Source organism: Nipponia nippon, unplaced genomic scaffold (genome assembly GCF_047370975.1).
Source record: "Nipponia nippon isolate SJK-2023a ecotype South Korea unplaced genomic scaffold, ASM4737097v1 scaffold_31, whole genome shotgun sequence".
Lineage (NCBI taxonomy): Eukaryota > Metazoa > Chordata > Aves > Pelecaniformes > Threskiornithidae > Nipponia > Nipponia nippon.
Window position 1 is genome coordinate 5,363,664 of NW_028262349.1, and position 19,727 is coordinate 5,383,390.

Sequence of the window (19,727 nt, forward strand, 5' to 3'; positions counted from 1 at the left end):
ATCGCTTCAGGACCGCTGGTCCGTGCAGGATTCGTAACAAAAACCTTGTTCGTTCATTAAAGGAAAGTTAATTACTCTGGCTTGCTTTGGAGGGCAGGCTGCCTTGCGGCACTTAGTGTCTTTCAGCACGTGGATAAGGGTGAGGAACACCCCGCTGGCGAAGTACCGGTGCTGGGTTGTACGGTACCAAGGCTGGGGGCTCCGGGTGGACGTCAACCGGCCGCCTCTCTCCTGGGGGCACTGCAGCAGGCGATTCGGCCATCTGCGATAGGTTGTGGTTTACACTTTTTGCTGAACAACTTTCCATTGCTTTGTCTTCACACCACCTCCTCCAGAGCAGATTTTCCTCCTTGTTGTGGGTTTTTCTTTTGTATGGATCTCTTTCTGGACATTGTCCCGGGAGGAGGGGTACGGGCGCTACGCCGAGCGGTGCCGCTGCCCCTGCGCAATGAAAAATCGTCTCGGAAAAAGCCGCGTTGGAGAACGGACCCCGCTCTTCCAAGCAGGGTCTCGGGTGCCGTGGGGGGGTAACACCAGGACGTGGGTTGCCTCTGCTGGCGGCCTGCCCGGGGGGCTACCTGGCCCGGGGGGCTACCTGCCCCGGGTGCCCCTCCGTGGGGCTGCCTGCCCGGGGGTCCACCTGCCTGGGGAGCCGCCTGCCCGGGGGGCCACCTGCCCGGGGGGCTACCTGCCCCGGGTGCCCCTCCGTGGGGCTGCCTGCCCGCGGGGCTACCTGCCCGAGGGGCCACCTGCCCGGGGGGCCGCCTGCCCGGGGGCCCCTCTGTGGGGCCGCCTGCCCGGGGGGCCCCTCCGTGCCCCGCGTCCCCGTCTCCAGCCCCGTGGCGTCCGGTGCCCCCGGTGCGCGGGCGGGGGGGGGGGGGCGGGCGGTGCTCGGTGCTGCCGCGCAGGTCCGGGGCTGCAGGGGGCGCGATCGGGCGGGGCGGGGGTCGGGCCGCCAGTCCGGCCGGGGCGGGAGCGGGGGAAGATGCCCAAAGCGGCGCTGCCGGGACACCGGGGGGGGCCGCGGCGCCCGGCGCTGGGGTAAGGCCGGTCCGGGGCGCGGGGGGGGCGGGGGGCGGCTGGCTCCGGGGGAGCGGGGCGGGGGGCTGCGGGGCCGGCTTCCCGCCGAGCGGGGGGCGGCGGGCGGCGGGGAGGGACTATATCCCCGCGGCGTGCGCGGGCGGAGGGATCCAGGCGCGGCGGGAGGCGGCGCGGTGGCAGGGGCGGGAGCGGAACCGCGGGGGCGGGTTGGAGCCGAGCGGCCGCCTTCGGCGTGGAGGAGGCGGGAGGGCCGCGGCCGAGCGCGGAGCGGCGCCAGGGCCCGGCGGGCGCCCGCGGCGGCGGAGGCCGCGCTCGGGGAGGGCGGCGGGCGGGACCGGGACCGGGACCGGGACGAGCCGCGGCCCCAGCGCCGCCTCCCGGGGCGGGGGTGAGGGGGTGGGAGCCGGCGGGGGGGCGGCGGGAGCGGCCGGAGCGCGGAACAGCCGGCGGCGGGAGGAGAGCGCGGCGGCCGGGAAGAGCCGGCGGCGGCGGCGGCCGGAGCCAGGAGGGAGCGGCCGCGGGCCGGGCCGGGCCGGGCCGCCATGGAGCGGAAGAGGTGGGAGCGCCCGGCGGGGCCGCGGCGCCTCCGCCTCGGGCCCGGGGGCGGGGGGGGGGGGGTGTCGGGCCGCGCTTCCCGGCGGCGGCGGCGGGGAGCCGGGGCGGGGGCGGCCGGTGGGAGGTCGGGCCGGGGCGGCGGGGAGGGCGGCGGGCCTGTCCGTCGCTACAGGTGGGCGCGGCGCGGGGGCTGGCGGGGCTATAGGTAGCGGGCAGCGCGAGCGCCTATAGGTACCGTCGGGGTCTGGCGGGGGCTCTGTCAGCGGCCTCTCGGGAGCCCCGCTCGTCCCTTCAGAGCGGCTCCTGCCTAGCAAACACGGTTGTTTGTTTTGGTTTTTTTAACGTCAAATAAAGAAGGTGTTTGCGAAGCAGGCAGGGTGTCGGCGAGAGCGGTTGCCCGCCTTCTCTCCGCTGCTTTTTCTGTATACGCGGGGATTTGGGGTAGGGTGCAGAAAGAAGCATTTGCCTGCCTGGGGTGAGGGCTGTTGCTGTAGGTGAGAGCCCAGGGGCAGGGCTGGGGGTGCGTTACCCTGCCAGCGTTGCTGCTGGGGGAAGCGTATGGCCGGGGAGCTGCTTGCTCTGCCTGAAGGATTTCTATTAATATCAACGTATGGCTCGTATGGCTGTAGGTGGGCCATATGGATCCTTCCCGCACCCATAAGAGGCAGCCTCAGCGCACCCGCGAGCTGATGTGTGAAACTTAGGTCCATCGGGAGCTGGAAGAGCGTAGCCAAAGTTATCCAGGTGTCCTTATCTGGCCTTTCTAGTCGGCGAAATGTACGCGATCAACTTCTGCGCGCGTTAGGTTTAATTTTTTAAAATCAGATTATGGTTCTGAGGAAAGCGCGGCCGTGCTGGGTGGCGACCGAACCAGCAGCTATCATCCTCGAGAGCGTGAAGCTGGAAGTGCCGGCTCCACCGCCGCAGCCTGGAGTCTGCCGGAGAGGAGCAGACCACCGGCCGCAGCCGGAGGAGGTGCAGCTGAAAGCTTGGAAGATCCCTGGTTTTCCCGAGAACTTATTTTATTTGTGAAGTTGTGGTCTCAGAGCTGAACTTATAAAAGAGAGGGAGAGAGGATAAGTAGCATATTTTTATTCCCAAGTTGTAATGGATCTTCTATCAGTTTGGACAGAGATCAAAGGTATAACAGGACCCTGCTGCACTAATTTTTGGTTACTGTTGCATTTTGCTTTACCTCAGAGTGGAAAATACGCGTGTGCCAATTTATTAATACCTCTGCTATTTCTACCTGTTGTTTACCTGGATGATTTTTTTGTCCGGCTACGCTGAATGCACAGATGCAGTAAGTGTTTGTGGAAAATTGCATGCGTGGTTTGGAAACGAGCGCTCTCGTGCGCGGTCACCAGCCTTGAGAATTAACGCAGAGCCAAGGTGGCCAGCGGCGGGGTGGCAGTTCCTGCCTTTCTGAACCGTTGTTTGGGGCCACCGCGCTTTCCACGTGGAGGTTTCCTTTCGGAACCCTGCGCGCTACCAGCGCGTGCTTTCTGCACGAAGGCTTCTGTGGAATATGAATTCTGCTTTGGGCGACAAGATAAATGGGTCGTGCCGAGTACGTTCAGCCCGCGAGATGTGAGTCTGTGCGAGCCGGTTGCTGGCTGGAAATTAAACCCTCCTCGAGGTATAAGTCCCTGGGCAGGCTTTTAGGACCTTGTGCTCACCAGCTGTTGATCTTGCAGAAATTTTTTAACCGGAGTGCATTCTCTGGTCTGCCTGTGGTTTAAGAGTTGGGAAACCCAAGAGGGTTTCTGGCTGATGTGGTGGGGCTTGCGGGCCAAATCCGGAGCGAGCAGGAAAGGTGCAGGGATGCAGGATTTCAGGGAGGGAAGCGTATCGGGGATTTTGTGAAAGTGGCGGGTTGTCTTCTGAGTTTTGGCTACAAAGGCTCTCTTCAAACTCGGTGTTCTCACCTGGGGGAAGGAGAATTCAGTGCTGCTTTGTGCGGCTTTTCTTCATAGTATTTTTCTGCTGAAGGTTTGATGACCGAGTGTCTGAGAAGGTTGGGATCGCTGCTCGTCTCTGCTTCAAGGAGTTGTTGACATCGCTGCTCTGGAAAACTTAACCGATTTCTCGGGTGAAGCTTATTTTGTTGTGAATTTCTTACCTATGCAGCACCTATGTAAAAAGTTGAAAAAAATGTTTTTAACACCCCCCCAAGTACATTTTGGTCTGTATGCTGGGTTTTTTTTGCCTCCAAAAAAATTGCAGAGGAGAATGCTTTTACTGAGACCGTACTTGGCTCTTGCTCGGTTGTTCGGTTTTACCCGCAGCTCCCCCAGGGCAGCTCCTACGATGCTTGAGATGAGCCCTATAAAAGTGGCTGGTTATATTTGGGCTCATTCCTATGTTACGGGACTGCTGCTCCGGTTCTTGCTTAGGGGTGGGGTGCTTCTGGAAATTGGAGAGATTTTGTGTGTATTGCGTGTATCAAAGTTGGTTTTTTGGTTTTTGGGGAGGGTTTTGGTGGTGTGGGGGGTTTTTTGGGTGTTTTTTTGTTGTTGTTGTTGGCGGAGCCCAAGTTACTGAACAAAGACAACCCCGTTGCCCTGCGGGGCAGGGAGCATCTCTTACACGCTGCTGCTGGCGGTGGTGCGGAGCTTCCTAATAAACGTAAATATTGCTTGCGACAGCTGCGGTGGCAAGGGACAGCTCGATCCCCCAAGGCTGCTCCGTGCAGAGCCGAGGGCGCCCGTTTGTGGAGGGAGATGCTTTATCATAGGGAGATGCTGCTGCATGGATGTGTGGAGACGTGGGGTGGGTTATGGCAGCCGGAGGAGTCACCTGGTCCCGCTGGTTCACACCGGTGCTTTTTATGTGCGCTGGTGAAAGCTGTGAGTATGGCTGTGCTAGCCTGTCCCGGGACAACCGAGCTGTTGGCGTGTGGGACCACCGAGGCAGGACTCGGCGCGGATGCTGCAGCCAGGGATAACGTGAAGATGCTGGGAGAGAGGGGGGCTAACAGCGGCAGCGTGCGCGGTGTCCCAGGTACGCGTCTCTCCCTAGGAAGCGGTGTCGGGGGCAGACAGCACCCGGAGGGCCCCCGGCGCCGGCCTTTGCGTGGAGCAGAGGGAAGTGCGGCGGAGGGCGGCTGGGGTGGGCTGTGACTCCCCAGTGCTGCGCGGGAGGGACCACGACTGAAATGGAGAAGGAAAAACATTTTGCATTATACCCATTTTGCTTTATACCCGTCACCCCCCACTGAGGAAACGAGGCTTTGGGCATAGGCTATGGATCACCCTTTTTACCTAGTTGATTCCTGTCTCCATTTCTTTAAAAGGCAGGCGATGCCTGGGTTTGATCGGGTTTGGGTTTTTTTTGTCTTTTGTCCCTTGCTTTCCAAGTTGTGCGGCTCCTGCTTAGGCTAAATGGGGAGAGCGGAGGGGAGGAGACTTGTGTAATGAGGGAGGAGGGGAGAGGGCCTGGGCTTGCAGTTGATCTCTCCTTAAGAATATAAGGCAGGAAACAAAGGGTGAGCTGCACATGGAGAGCAGCGGGCACCTGGCAGCCCCCGGCCCTTCAATAGACTGCTACGCATTCGGCTTAATCCGCGCCCAAAAAGTCCGTGAACAACAGACGAGGGTGGCTTGGGTTTGGCCATAGCACCCCTCCGTCCCCCTCGGGTTCGTTTTGTTAGCGCCGAGGCAGGCTGCGCGAGCAGATAATGCGTTGGAGCTTTTGATGGACGAGCATGTAAAATCGTTTGCAACTTTGCAGTTGCCTCGCTTTTCGTAACACGGTGAAGTGTGAAGGACCTTAATTCAGCAGCCAAGTGCAGCGTGCTCACAGTGTCAGCGCCGGCAGTGTTGTTTAGAAGAGGTTGGTTTTTGCAGCTTTGTACCAAGATGTCTCTCTCCTGGGTCTCTTCAAAGTCTTTGTATATCAAAACCAGGAGTGCAGAGCAAAGCTTTTGCTCTGGAGTGGAAGGAGATAAATTTCATCTTTTGTGACATTTAAAGGGCACGCAAGCATTTTAGCGACGTTCAGAATTCATAAATGCTGGTTTACTGTTTCTGTGCCTTGTGACGTGCAGCAAGCAGTCCCGCTGCTCAAGTTTTATGGTTTTTTGGCTGCCTCTTTCTTTTTTTTTTCCCTCTGTCTTTCCCCTTTGACCCTCTCAGGTGTCTGTAGGTGCCCTCAATGGCTGTGTCCCACCAAGCGTGCTCCTGCCGGAGGGACCCCGGGAGCCCCGGAGCCCACCAGCCACTTCCTTTCTGTTTGCGTTTACTGAGCAAGTTCACGGTCAGCTTTGAGCTGTAGCTTTGTTCCTCGGTCTGCCGTTGTTCCAGAGAAGCTTGGTATGGTATTGCCTTTTTCAATACATAATCAGAATAAAAGTTTTTCTTCTGAACATTTCAGTGCTTTTCCTTTGGGCCAAGCTTCTCCAGGAAGAGACAGGACTCTGAGTCATTTCAGGTGGGTTTTTTTAGACGTACGTGGACTTAGCAGTTTTTCAGATCCATTGTAAAATTACTAGAACGCATACTAAATGAAAAAGCTGATGGGCTATGTTCATTTAAAATACTGTCTCTGAGTGTATCTGGCTCTGTTGTTCTGGAAGTAATGCTGCGCTTCAAAGTGCACAGTTCACTGTAATGTATTATTTTAAAAATTACTAAGACACTAAACCGTAAATTGGAGCTGCGGATCTTGAAAGAGGAAGCAGTGTAATATTCTTCACGTAGTAGGAGTTTCTCTGCTTGGCTTCACTGACGGCAGCGATGGCTCTGGCCTTGGAGCTGCTGGAGTTGGTTATTCCTCTTTCTGCATTGAGGCATATAACTCCCTTTATATTTGCAAAAAGTGGTTTCAAATTTGAGTCTGGACCCAGTCTTTGTTCCTGTCTGCTTATTCCTGCTCTCTGTGTCATCTTCTGGCCTGAGTGTTCGTGCAGCTCCGTAGTGAACTGGTCCAGCTGAGGCATAACCAGCGATAAAGTGTTGCCTCCTCTTCTCCCTGCCCTCTGAAGATGGATTATTTCCCCCCCCGGTTAACTGTGCATTTGCATGAATGCTTTGATGCTTGAGCAGTGGTGGTGGTGGGGAGCAGGTACAGGGCAGGGCGAGCGGCGCGGGAGCAGTCGGGGCCAGGAGCTTCCTAAGCAGATGCTGTGTGGGAGATGACCACAACCTTTTGGTCGTAAGTCCTTTGGGAGGCTTGTTCAGATTTCAGTTTTAGTATAATTCAGATTAACCCTGTCTCTCAGTTTTTGGAGAGTTTTTAGTAGTTTGGTTCTTTCTAGTTTTTTAAATCTATTTTTTTGCATACAGTCTAACTTGAACTAATTGGTTTGCCACTGTCCCATACTAGAAATTCTACGCTTATGCTGTTTTTTCCAGACCTTCCCCTAATAAAGGCTTCAAGGAAGCAGATATTGTGTTGATTAGAGACTTTCCTTGGAGCTTTTTTCCCTTTGAGAGGACCCCAGAGAGGCTGTTAGTATCTTACCACTGTGAACACCACCGCTGTGGTAGAGCGGGGTCTGTGCTGCCAAAAGAGTTGGTAACACTTCTTTCCTCTCATCCTGTGACAACTTTATTTCGAGTTATTCTTGGCCTTCAAGTAGAAACCTTGCAAGAAGTAGCCTGCGTTTCTGGCTTCAGGAATACCAGAAGGTAACCCTAATCACAGAGCTCCAACTGTCCTCAGAAAGCATTTGAACCCCATTGGCATTAATTTGTCTCTGGCAGGTATAAGTTGCATTGATACCACTTCTTTCCTCAGTAGAAAAAAAAGAGACGAATATGTAGGTACTGCTTCTCGTTATCTCCAGTTCAACGCTTGGATATTGAGTTGTTGGATATTGGGTGGGAGATGCCCCATCCTTGGAAACACTCAAGGCCAGGCTGGATGGGGCTGTGAGCAACCTGATCTGGTTGTAGATGTCCCTGCCCATGGCAGGGGGGATGGACTGGGTGGGCTTTGAGGGTCCCTTCCATCCCAGGCCGTTCTAGGATTCTGCGATGATTCTGTGATTGTTGAACTCATGGGTGGCACCACTGTGTGCAGTGGGCACCCTGCCAGTGAGCTCTCACTGGGATGTGACCCGACGTCTTCTGAAGGAGATCTTTGGCACATCGAGAGTGCAGGGTACTTGTAGGCTAGGGAGGAGATCACCCCGCTTCCATGCAATGTGGCTGGAAAAAAAAAAAAAATGTTCTAACACTACTAACCGCTCTTTAAAAGAAGAAAATGGTTAAATAGGGGTGGAGGGGTAACTGGCATTTTTGGTCTTCAAATGCCTTTCACCCAACTAACCCATGTTCAGTATGATAGACGTACGTGGAGTGGGCTTCTACCAGATGGGTACTGAGATTGAATATGCAAGTTGTGAGATGCAGAAAACCAGAGATGAGAGAAATTAAGGGAATAAAGAGGCCTTGTTATGATGCTAAATGAGAACGTGAAGAATTCTTCGTGCTTGTGGTCTGTGTAGTTCTACACATTGGCTTATTATACACGGTCCTAAAACATTGGCTTATTTTTGCTTTATGCATAAAAAATGAAAGAGCTTACCTAGCAGTGCTTTTTGTAGTAGTGCAAAAGGTTATGTTAGATTATTTTTTAAAAAACAAACAAACAAAAACCAAACCAAGAACAAGGAGTTGGAGTAGTTTGTGCCTGCTTGCCAGGTTGTAGTCTTTCATGAGAAACCAGGTGTTTTAAAAGAATCTCTCTTCTGTTTTGCCGTTAATGGAAAGTTTTCCAAGGTTTTGACCTTTATCTTTGCATGACTTAAGCTTTGTAATTCTTTGCTTTGCAGCTTGTCAGCAGTTAACTTCTGTTCTTGCTCCTTGCTCCTGTCTAATCCTGAAGTTAAGGGTTCAGAATGCTACCAAAGCCTTGTAATCAAAGCTGAATGTGCTGTTTGGGGGCGGGGGAAAGGAGTCCGAGGAGATGTTTGCGGTGCTGGTCAAACATAAGACTCCCAGGAGAAGAAATTGTGCTTGAAAATGGGTATTTATTATTTGAGACAACCAAGTGATAAGAACCTCTGTACTGATCTCTCCCATGTTGTGTGACTTATGCTATGTTCATTTATACCTGCTCTGAATCTTCCTCTTTACGTATAAAAACATTTTAACATGGTCTGCACTTAATTTGTCTCTTCTATAATAATCATGAGAAGGAGTTGATATGAAAGCAATAATATCCACTTAGAGTTTAACGTGAGCTTCATTCTTGGAAGTTTGGCGCACGTTGTTTTTCACGAAGGACATAAAAATTGCCTCTCCCGAGTTGCAGCAAGCGCCGGTATTGAAGTCCAGAGCGTTTCAATTTCCCTCCTTGTTTCTTTTCTGTGTTTTTTTCAGCCCAAGTGGTAAAAAGTTCCGAAGCAAGCCCCAGCTGGCACGCTACCTGGGCAGCTCGATGGACCTGAGCACCTTTGACTTCCGCACAGGAAAAATGTTGATGAATAAAATGAACAAGAACAGACAGAGGATGCGCTATGACTGTTCCAACCAAGCCAAAGTAAGACGAAGATGCAGTGGCAGCTTTCCCCCTTCCGTCTGCCAGGCTGCCTCTCGGAACAATATCTGTGATAGCGTGAAAATTAAGCGTTTTGTAATTAATGTGTGAAACCGGAGTTGTATGAGATAACAACATCTCTGTTATGGGGTGTTGGACAAATGCTGCAGTTCACTGGTTCTTCCAGGGTACTGGTACAGTGGAAGAATATTGCGGTACTGCGAAATCTTCGGTACGGAAGGGCTGGAGAGAGGGCTGGCATCTTTCTCTCTTCACTTCTCCGGAGCGTGAAATCTCCTCCGTGATCGCCTCCCCGGCGAGCGGCTCCCTGGAGCTACCCGTAGGCCATGCTGGTATCTCGGCTTTGGAATTGATCTAAGGAGGGGATGCGTTTTGGGCAAAAAGCTGAAGAGACAAGAGGCTGGCTAGGCCTATCTGTAGAACAAAATAAAAGAGTCTGTGTTTGGCACCCGGTAATTTTAATTGTTAAGGTTCAGTCAAGGTTACAGTGACACTGATACGCTGCCTGTCTGGATAGATTGGCTCAAGTCATTCTTAAGTATCTTAATCGGATGCTAAAAGCTTTTTCAGAACCTAAACGCTTATGTCTATGCACCTAAACATTAAATGCGAAAAACAGCGTAATGCTTATTTTCTAAGTATGTCAACCAGTCAAGAATTATCATCATCAGAGTGACTGGAACATTTACTCACAGCGCTGGGTGCTGTAGTGGTATTTTAAAAGAAACGTGCCTTGCTGCAAAGACGAGCAGCTGACACACATAGGCGAAAAATTCTGCCCAAACCTTTCAATAAACGTACAAACAGTTATCGTTGGCTTATAAATGGATTAGCACACAGATGATTCGCAATGATATTTGTCCTGAATACATCGTTTCTACATCTCATGAATAAATATGCTAAGCAGACGCGGTGTCTGCATCCTCAAGAACAAAGTGCGTCCTACAGCCATTTCAAGGCTTGCGTGTTGGATCTCGGGAACGAGGAACGCTCTGCCTGGGCTTCCACTGACATAAAATGCAGTCATGTAGTGAAAACTTGTTTGTTATGAGCTCCGTTTTAAAACTGAGTTTTGTTAAGAACTGAAGGTAAAAAAAAAAGTGATCGAGGTTCCAGCTGTATTGATTTGATTATTGGCATCCACAACTGGATGTAAACAGAATGGTTTAGAAGGGTTTCTGGATTCGCAAAATGGTCTCTATATCCCACTGTGTAATTTTCTATTATTACAAATACGGTGTCAAAATCTTCTGGTTTAGTGATCTACAGGTGGCTTGTCGAAGTGCAAACTCGGTGTTCTGACTCCTAAATTCTATCAAAATTGGGATAAAACCAATGTGTGTAAACTAGAACGAGGGGACGCTGGTATCTTAAGTAGAATGTGAAAAAGCAGAAAACTTCATTTAATTCTGATAGCTCTAAGGCAAGATTTGAGCGTAGTTATGCATTTTTAGCAGTCTAACTCATATAGCTTGAGATGAGACAAGTTTTCAAGTCCATGAACTCTTCTTTTCCCCATTGCACATCTTTACGGCTGTAGTAGCATTTTAGCAAATTGAAAATATTTTTCTGAGCTTTTCCCCTCCTTTTGTTTGAAATTTTTAGGGCAAGCCTGATTTGAACACGGCACTGCCTGTCAGACAGACAGCCTCCATATTCAAACAACCTGTCACAAAGATCACAAACCATCCCAGCAATAAGGTGAAGAGTGATCCTCAGAAAGCTGTGGACCAGCCCCGGCAGGTAAGGCTTGCAGCTTAGTACCTTCTTCTCCAGAACGAAGAAAGTCCTGGTTTTGCTGCTGGGAGGGTCCCAAAATAAACCACTTTAATTTTGTGATGCTGAACAAATAGTCCGTGGTAATTTGAAGTCTCTGATATCTCAGAAACAATAACTTACAGTGCTCCCAGCTTTTAAAATCGGATCAAAACCCGTTTCCAATATATAGTTAGGATTCTGTCTTTCAAGAAATCCCTGTTCCTGTACAGACCGCATACAACGTGGCGTCTGTGATGTAGTGCAAGGGGTTGTACCCCCTGCGCGGGCCTTTTCTTCAGATGCATGTATCATTAGTAGTTAACTCTACCTGTATGAATAAGGTCATAAATTCACTTGGAATGTCATCATTAATACAAAATCAAAGTGTTTGTCTTATCACACTGTGTATCTGCAAACAAGAGAATACACCAAAATTAAAGGAAATCGTTCAGCTTAACTTCATCTAGTGAAAGGATGCGAGAAGCCTGCTTACGACAAGTGCGGCTTTGAAGCTGGGCCCCGGTAAAATAAGATGTACCCGTTCAAAGCAGCCTTTGGAGGGCATTTTTCATTTCATTGATGTTACCTAGAGCTGACGGCCTGTTGCCTCCGCAGAGCTCGCACCAGGGATTCTGAGAGTCCTTTCCTGTAGTGAGTCCATCTTTATACCTTTTGGAAACCTGATGTTCAGCTTCACGAGTCTGTTCAGGTGCTGTCATCAGTATCAATTATCAGTACGTTTTAAACTGTTGCAGGTCTGGTGGAATCAAAATATATCCAAGAGGGAAAGTGATTTCAATAAAATTAAGAAATACCCACCTCTCACATTGGCAACCTTTTCTGCAAACTTAAAAACTACCTTTCTGAAGTGTGAGTTAGGTTCGGTTGGAAATGGAGTTGGGAGGTGTGTTTTGGTTTTGTGGGTTTTTGTTTGGTTTTGGATTTTTAAACAGGTTGGTGGGGTTTTAGCATGGTTTCCTAAGGAAGTAGAGCATGTGTGCTCATAGTGGTGTTCCTATTCCTGTAAACCCCTTGGCTAGTTAAGAAAATAAGAGAGGATGCTGAAGATATGACATTGATATGCAAAACACCGAGCTGGGTAGAGATTTGCGTCCCTGCTGTGGAGTAGATTGGCCTGTGAGTGCAGATGGGCGTGTGAGAGCCATCCCTTAGACAGCGGAGACCGGCCCCAGTACGCCAAGGTGGTGTAACCTGGCCTGTGTAGTTCTGCTGCTCCGTTACCGCTCGTTGTAAAGCAGCTTCCTGGACTCTGCTTCTGCTTTCCTTACGTTATCCTTTTTATGACAACATTGGAGCCTGGTTTCGGAGAAGGTCCTTTAGAAGTTCTTAGGTATATATGTATATATATAAAAATATGTATATACTGTATGTATAATGTATATGCATATTGGTTTGTATATTTTATTTTCTATTCTATAGCATAGAATAGGGCAAACTTGCTCTTTCTTGTGTCTTTCTCCGCATCATACATCTAAGAGTCTGTTAAATTACAACTTTAAAATATTTTACCGGACTGTAGTATATTTTAACCTCTGCTCAGCAGATGTTTCTTCAAAATTGGAAAGCGGTGCTAAGTCCCAGCATGCGCTGGCTTAAAATTTGCCTATTTGAAAGTCACGGGCTAGAGCAGATCCAGCCGATGGGCTTTGGCCGCGAGCGTCCTCGTTCCCCTTGTTGGGAGCTGGCCGTTGGAAAAGTAACGGGAGTTCAGTCGCGCTCAGATTTTGACAGGCACGAAAAGGGGGCACGCGTGGACTGTGTGGGCTAAATTCTTAGTTTCTCAAAATCTAGATAAAATTGCTTTCTTGCAAGACTCCAGCTATTCGCTGATCATCCTTACACACGTAGATTGAGTCGAAGGTGTAGCCAGGTATAGTATCTGACTTTCCACCGACCCATGCGTTCACGTGTTCTTAAGCTTGAGGAGAACCCGTGATTCAAAATACAGTGAAGGACTAGACATGGTTGTTCTCATCAGAAACTGCGAGAGAGGAATAAAATAATGCTTTACCTTGGGAAGAGCTTGGATACAATTCTTGCATTCCTAAACTTCTGTGGTATGTGTGAGACGGCAGGAGAGGACTAGCAGTGTAAAAGAGGCTGTCCCACGCGATGTGCCCTTCGATGAAAGCCAGCAAGCCTCGCCTTGCTGTTGCGGTGCAGAAGCTTTCACTAGGCAACCAGTCCCTGGAAGATAGTGGTTTTGTTTTTTGTTTTTTTTCAAGGCAGCAGATCAGGACAGAGTTGTGGGACTGATAGGCAACGCGGATTGTTCCCTGCCGTCGGACCCGGCAGACCCCTTCCGTAGTAAATCCAATATAAAATTGTCTGCAGCGGTGCTCTCCCCTCCTTTGGTAGCAAGCAGGTGCTTTGTGTAGTTGTCAACTCCATTTCTGCTTTGTGCCAATAAACGCTTTCTTTGATGTCAGCTCTTCTGGGAGAAGAAATTAAGTGGACTGAATGCTTTTGACATTGCAGAGGAGCTGGTGAAAACAATGGACCTTCCAAAAGGTTTACAAGGTAATCAGAGTCTGCCCTTCACTCCAGGGGTGGCGTTTTGATGGCAATCAGCGGCGGTCGGGTGGTGGTGTGTTTGCCCTCCTTGTTCTCCAGCGCTGTGGAGCGTTCCCGCTTCAGCGAGAGCTGTTAGTGCTCTGGCCGGGCGCCTCGGTGCCCTCCGTCCTCAGGATACTGAAGCAAAGCTGCTTGACTTTTTTTTTTATTGGTTCATTTTCCAGAAGCAGAACGGAAACGGCTTCCATTCCCCATTTTTTTTTTTTTGTTGTGTAACGGAATGAGGTTGAAATAACCTCGGAGAGAGTTGTAGAGATGCTGTTAAAGTGTTTAGGACTGAGATTTACGTTGTATTAGCTTTTTAAATGACAGCACAGGCTTTGCCATTAAAATCGAAATCATGCCTGCTGTCCTGATTTGCTGTTCTTTGCCTGGTGCAACGTTGATTATCGCTTTTCCTCCCACCTGCAGGGGTTGGACCTGGCTGCACTGATGAAACCCTTCTCTCCGCTATAGCTAGCGCTCTGCACACGAGCACTATGCCTATCACCGGGCAGCTCTCCGCGGCCGTAGAGAAGAATCCCGGAGTTTGGCTGAACACCTCACAGCCACTTTGCAAAGCATTTATGGTGACAGATGAAGATATTAGGTATTAACCAGAAATATCACTTACTGTCTTGGAACAAGGTTTCTTGTGGTAAAACAATACCCCCCCCTTTTTTTTTTTTTAATGGCAAGTTTACACGTCTGATGGAGCACTATGACTTGCTGAATTAATTCGAATGCCTCTTTATCAGTAGAGTAGAAAAAAATTGCTACACGAAGCTGCTCTCATGCAGGCGTGTACTTAAACCCCATTACTTTTATTTTGACCATGCTCAGTTACTCTGAGGTTTCAGGTTCGTATTTGTTTTTATGTCAGAGTATGTCTCCTTTTATTGAAAGAGGTGTCTGAATTTGAGTAACCTCGGTTAAGGCACCTCTAAGCAAAGAAGGGATTGGAGAAATCCTGAACAGTGCGATTCGATGCTCTTCGCCTTGCTCTGTGTCAGCACAGGAGCAAATAAAAGCACTGACTGCTGCGGTGGGAGCGAACACGATGCAATTTATTTAGGTATAGCTTGCTTTCAGTAATGAATTATATTGCTAAATCAAGACTGGTCAAAATCAGCTTTAAGCACTTGATAGAGAACTGAATACACCAAAGACACTAAGCTGAAAGCATGCTCCTTTGCATTCATTAACAGCATTTAAAGGTAGTAATTGTTTTGACTGTTTGATAAATCTTTTTGAAATACAGGATGACTTTTTTTTGTGCTTGATTTATACATGAACGACCAGGAAAAATGGTCTGTTTATAACTTTATGATTCCCTGGGGCTGAGATGAAATAGGAGTCCCATCAGCCACAGATCGTTGATCACTTCTTCACTTTAGTGTGACAGAAAAGGAGCTGTAAAATTTTAGGTTGTGGCTCAAAAGGGGAATGAGCAAAAAGACTGAAATGGTCAGAAGCTTAATTTTCTCCAGTCTCATTTTTGGAAATCTGTGCAGGGTAGGCTGATTTTTGTTCTTGTTTAAATGAATGTTAGTACTAGGAATTAAAAAAAAAAAAAAAAAGTCCTGAGTCAGCTGCTAGATTAGGAAAACTTCAGCCAGAATTAAAAGCGGTACAATCAATGCGAAGGACTTGTAATAGAAATTATTGGACAGCTTCTTAAAGCATAAGCTTCGCTTATAGCATAATGCCAGGCACTTTTTTTACAGTGCCGTTCTTACAGAGGGCTCTTTCGCAGCCATGCTGGTCTGCCCAGCCGGGGGTATGAGGGATTTAAGATTCCTTTCCCTTGCAAGAGGCAGCTCGGAGGGCTGATGTCGGTGTTGGTTGGTTTGGGACAGGAAGCAAGAGGAACTGGTGCAGCAAGTGCGGAAGAGGCTGGAAGAAGCCCTGATGGCCGACATGCTTGCCCACGTGGAGGAGATAGCAAGGGATGGGGAAGCTCCTTCAGAGAAAGAAGGAGGCGAGGAAGAAGGAGAAGAGGAAGAGGAGGAGGAGGAGCAGGACCATGACCAGGAGATGGAGAATGTATAGTGCAGGTAATGTGACACATCCTTTCTCACCTTAAACTGTACTTCACTGAAGGCAGAAATGTTTTCAGAAGGAATCGTAGTATATATTGACCAACCTTTGCTTTTTAGGATGCACTTTTAAAGGTGTAGGAGCCATGCTTTCAGGAAAAAATCAAATATTTTGATGTGTGTGATGACTGGTGAGAGCTTGCGTTGTGACGGAGCGTTCTGGGCCTTCTGTCTGTGTCAGATGGGCTGAATGTGTAACGAGAACGCGTACGTAAGTGCTCGAAGGATTCTGTCTTCAAAGTGGATCAGTTCTTAAAAAACTTATTTGTCTTGTGATGTCAATTTTTCACCCCTATTTATTTATTTGTTACTTCCTATGATAGGCGAGAGGACGCTGTGGACGGAAGGGACAGATGCTGTCTTATGGACTCAGTTTCTCCCCCTGCCTGCCTTCTTTTTCTCTCACTTTTGCGTTTTTAGCACACATTTTCTTGCAGGGTCTATTAGAGGGCACATTTGTGGAATTTTTAAAATAATATTTGTAGAAAGCTAGGAAAAGGCAACCTGACCATCCAAAGAAGGACGTTGCTAAAAGACTTTATACGTGGTGGGAATTTATAAACTCAAAGTAACGGAAGAACGGATATATTCAAAATCTGGAAACATCTGAAAAGTTTAAGGTAGCGTAACGGTAATAACTACGGGATTCACAGAAATGTGCCTTTACGTTGTGCGTCCCTTAAAAGTATCACAAAGGGCTTGCTGCTTGTTCCCAAGTAGATGCCTGACTTCCACTTGCAGTGGAGCTTTTTAAAGGTGCAACTAGAATTTTTTTAATTGTCTTGTAAAGCAAAATAGCTCTGAATAATGAGTCGTTACTGTGTAGCAATGCAGAAAAAAGCAGATATATAAGGCCGAGAGGACTTCCCTTAAATGTTTTATGTTGCACTAGAGAGGGCCAGCGCGCCATGCTACGAAGCAGGGTTTTTCCTTGCTGTGTTCCTTTGATGTAAGCCTAGCCAGGAGCGCTGTGTGTCGCGTCGGTGGAGCTCATGCAGCGAGATGAAAACAGAACTCGCTGATTTTCATTTTTGATGGTTTTTAAGTTTTAGCCTAAGAAAAGCAATTAGTGTTCTGTCATTGAAATAGGATAGCCGATAACCCCGGGTGCTTCGCTATGTAGGCTCCAGAGCCTGTGAGGCAAGAATCGAGAATGTGGAAGGGGAAAAAAAAAAAAAAGAATTTTTAGGATGAATAGCAGAAGAAAAGCCCCTTTGGAGGGCGTGGCAGCTGTATTTCAGGTAGAAGGAAGAGTGATTTATGTTAAGCAAACCTTCAAGCCGAAAGGTTGATTATAACATGAAATCTGTTTGGCCTTTGGGAGATACCATCTTATATCTGGGCTCTCTGTATTTCCCTGTTCTACCACATCGCTAACAGTAGCTTTATTTGGACAGCGAATATCTTGCATTCCTTTCTACTACAAAGGTCTGGCAACAGCAAAGAACCAGAACAAACTGTCTGCTGAAGGTGAAAAACAGGACATAAAGAAATAGATAAGTTAAAAAAAAAAATAAAAAATAGATAGATAAAGCAATGGTGCTTCAATGGTGCTTTATTCTTTTAAGGGCTCACTTGCTATAGAGATATTAAAAGTTCTTACTGACTTACCAGGTCTCTTTTACTCTTTCTTCTAGGGAGTTCCATCTAAGAATTCCCAGTATCAACCCTATCAGCAGGGTCAGCACAACAAAGCCAAGAGTGTCTGCCAAGCAAATTGCACCACCAATCCAACTGTACCTACGAGCATTTTGATGTACGCTTCAGGAAACGTTGGGAAGCTGATGGTTCAGTAATTGCTGGGTAGTTTTGAAGATGGAACTTGACCAAACTCTACTCCCCCTCCTTTTTCTAAAGGGGTAGGGTAATCGGGAATGCAAAAGTGGGAGGGAATAAAGGAATATAAAATGGTGGGAGGGAAAATACTAGGAACCAAATTTCCTGTCCTTTTTTTTTTGTTGTTGTTGTGGGTCAGTGATAGGTAATACATTTTTAAGCTTTTCTATCAAAGTACCTTTAACGATGACCCATAGAAACAAATTTCTCTTGAACCCGGGTGAGAGAGATGCTGTTTCACTCCTTGGCTACTCTGCTGTAGGCTACCTGTTTGTACCAGACTGTAGGGAGGTCATTTTATGTTGTGGATTGTCATTCCATGTGTCAATTCGGGTCACTGAATTTCCTTTTCCTCGCAAGATCACATTGGTCTTGGAAGTGTAGTCTCAGAGATGAACTGCCAGTGCCTCTTCCACCTGATGTTTCGATTAGTAGGGGGAAGTTACACTCGAGGAATTGGTCTTACGTCAATGGCAATCGGTTTTTTAGCTAGTTCCAGCACCACGCTGAATGCACTACCGTGCGCGTTTTTGATACGGAGTTGTGTGTACGTCCAAGCATAGCCGAACAGAGTTTCGAAGATAAATATACCCACTCTATGGTATATTTTGCTTTGGTTTAAGTCCGGTCAGAAGGACCTTCTCAACTCGGAATGGAAGGATGACTCATTTGTGACTGACAATGAGGAAAACTTCCTCCGTTCTCTTCTGGTGCCAAGAACCCTGACCTCTGTGTGTGTGGAGGGAAGGGGATCCATTCCAATAGGTGTGTCTACACATCTGCTTTCGTGTGCAGTAATGTTCTGACCTCTTTTAAAACAAGAAAGGAAAAAGGTTGATTTTTCTATAATTGATATCTAAAAAGGAATTTAAAGCTTTTTATTAAGTATTAAATCTTTCTTATTTGCATGTGCAGTGAAGTGACCAGCATTTTGTGTCCAAAAATGAAATGATGTGAAACCTGCCTTAATGTGTTTATAAGTATTTGGCTTCACCATGGGTACCTTGATTGATTCCTCAGTCTCTTCTAGTACATCTGTGAGCATATTGGGGTAACTTGTGGCTAAAAATGGATTTAACTGGGGAGGGGGGATAGGGAGAGAGGAGGAAGATGAGAGTTTATAGCTTGGAGATTCTGTGGGTTAGGTTGTAAAAGTTATTTTAGTCTTAGGGTATCCATTGCGTGGACATCTCAGCTGAGAGTACAGTATAAAGTGGTGGATTAAATATTGTGCCACTAACCAATTGTACAAGTTGTCGGTATCCCAAAACTTGGGGAAGAAAGTAGCTCCCAGAGCCTTTATCACGTAAGAATGATTAGCAGTGACAGCAAGGGACAGGGGAATTGCCTGGAAAGTAATAGCCTTTGGGAGTAGTTCAGCTTAGAGATCTGAGTAGGTTTAAACTCCTTGAAAAATATCCCATGCCAAAGTGATTGATACTATATTCACTCTTTTCGTAAAGATTTGAAAATACAAAAATCTTTGATATTGCTCATTTGGAGTACTGCAAGAAGACTGAATTGTACTTTGCTGCTGCTCTACCAGGTATTGCTTTGGGGAACCTTACCTGGTACTGCAGCCAGTGAAAATTATTTTCCTTTTTGAACAGTCTGTTACGGTTATTATTCTGTAAATCTGTCCTCTTGTAATTCATTGTGTTGAATTAAATGTTTCTCACAAAGCAGAGATTCTTCTAGTCTGCATCAAGCCCCTGCCTGGAGTGTTTGCGCTACGCCCCTTCCAGTCATTTCAGCGGAGACGCACTTGCGTTTTTGTTGTGGGCTCCATGCTGAGAGTTGGATCTTGATAGGAACTGGATCTTGAGGGGAATACAGAATGAAACTTGTGGAAAGCCAGTTCGTTCTTGCTGCAGAGTCGTCTTGTGTCCTCACCCAGTGAGAGGCTGCCAGGGCGTCCCGTCTAACGGGCAAGGTGCTGACACGGGCCTTTGAATCTCGACTCTAGCGGTCTATAACCCGTACTAGGGGGGTTCTTTTGACCATCGCAATCTTGTCCTGACACTACTTCTTTTTTAAAACTTGTTTAATATCTAGTGATGTCTTTACTTTTATTTGAATCTAAATATATTGTAAGCATATGTAGCACCGGAACTTAAATGATTGAGATGTTGATACGAATATTTTGATGCATTGAATATCAAGTTTAAATTGCTGACAACTTGTGTGCCAACTCTTTTGTTTTCACCACTCTACTCTCCCTGTCCAGCTCACTCTCTTTCCTTCAGTCCTTTAAAAAGTTTATTCATGTTTTTCATTCATATGGAGGAGTTGATTGTTCAAAGTACCAAAAAGGGGCCCAGGACTCCTATCACATCCAAAGAAACTTAAATAACTTTA

General features: G+C 48.0%; 1 protein-coding gene across 4 annotated transcripts; it reads left to right on the forward strand.

The window, feature by feature from the left end:
• Window positions 1-970: 970 nt before the first annotated feature.
• MBD3 (methyl-CpG binding domain protein 3) lies at window positions 971-19,056 on the forward strand. 4 transcript variants are annotated; one of them, XM_087769026.1, is made up of 8 exons: window positions 976-1,041; window positions 5,971-6,027; window positions 8,925-9,084; window positions 10,708-10,845; window positions 13,311-13,401; window positions 13,867-14,044; window positions 15,294-15,491; window positions 17,171-19,056. In XM_087769026.1, the coding sequence occupies exons 1-7, from the start codon at window positions 986-988 to the stop codon at window positions 15,484-15,486; spliced, it is 873 nt and encodes a 290-aa protein (XP_087625152.1). In that variant the 5' UTR covers window positions 976-985; the 3' UTR covers window positions 15,487-15,491; window positions 17,171-19,056. The 4 variants fall into 4 exon arrangements, with proteins under 4 accessions (XP_087625154.1, XP_087625152.1, XP_087625153.1 ...); XM_087769027.1 differs by lacking the exon at window positions 976-1,041 and adding an exon at window positions 1,458-1,597; XM_087769028.1 differs by lacking the exon at window positions 5,971-6,027 and having other exon boundaries at window positions 971-1,041.
• Window positions 19,057-19,727: the final 671 nt, after the last annotated feature.

What these genes read in the sequence shown, in the direction of transcription:
- MBD3 (XM_087769026.1), top strand. Translation starts at nt 986, where the DNA reads ATGCCCAAAGCGGCGCTGCCGGGACACCGGGGGGGGCCGCGGCGCCCG. An exon ending in ACTGTTCCAACCAAGCCAAA is followed by an intron (nt 9,085 to 10,707) that starts GTAAGACGAAGA and finishes TGAAATTTTTAG; the next exon opens with GGCAAGCCTGATTTGAACAC. An exon ending in CCTTCCAAAAGGTTTACAAG is followed by an intron (nt 13,402 to 13,866) that starts GTAATCAGAGTC and finishes TCCCACCTGCAG; the next exon opens with GGGTTGGACCTGGCTGCACT.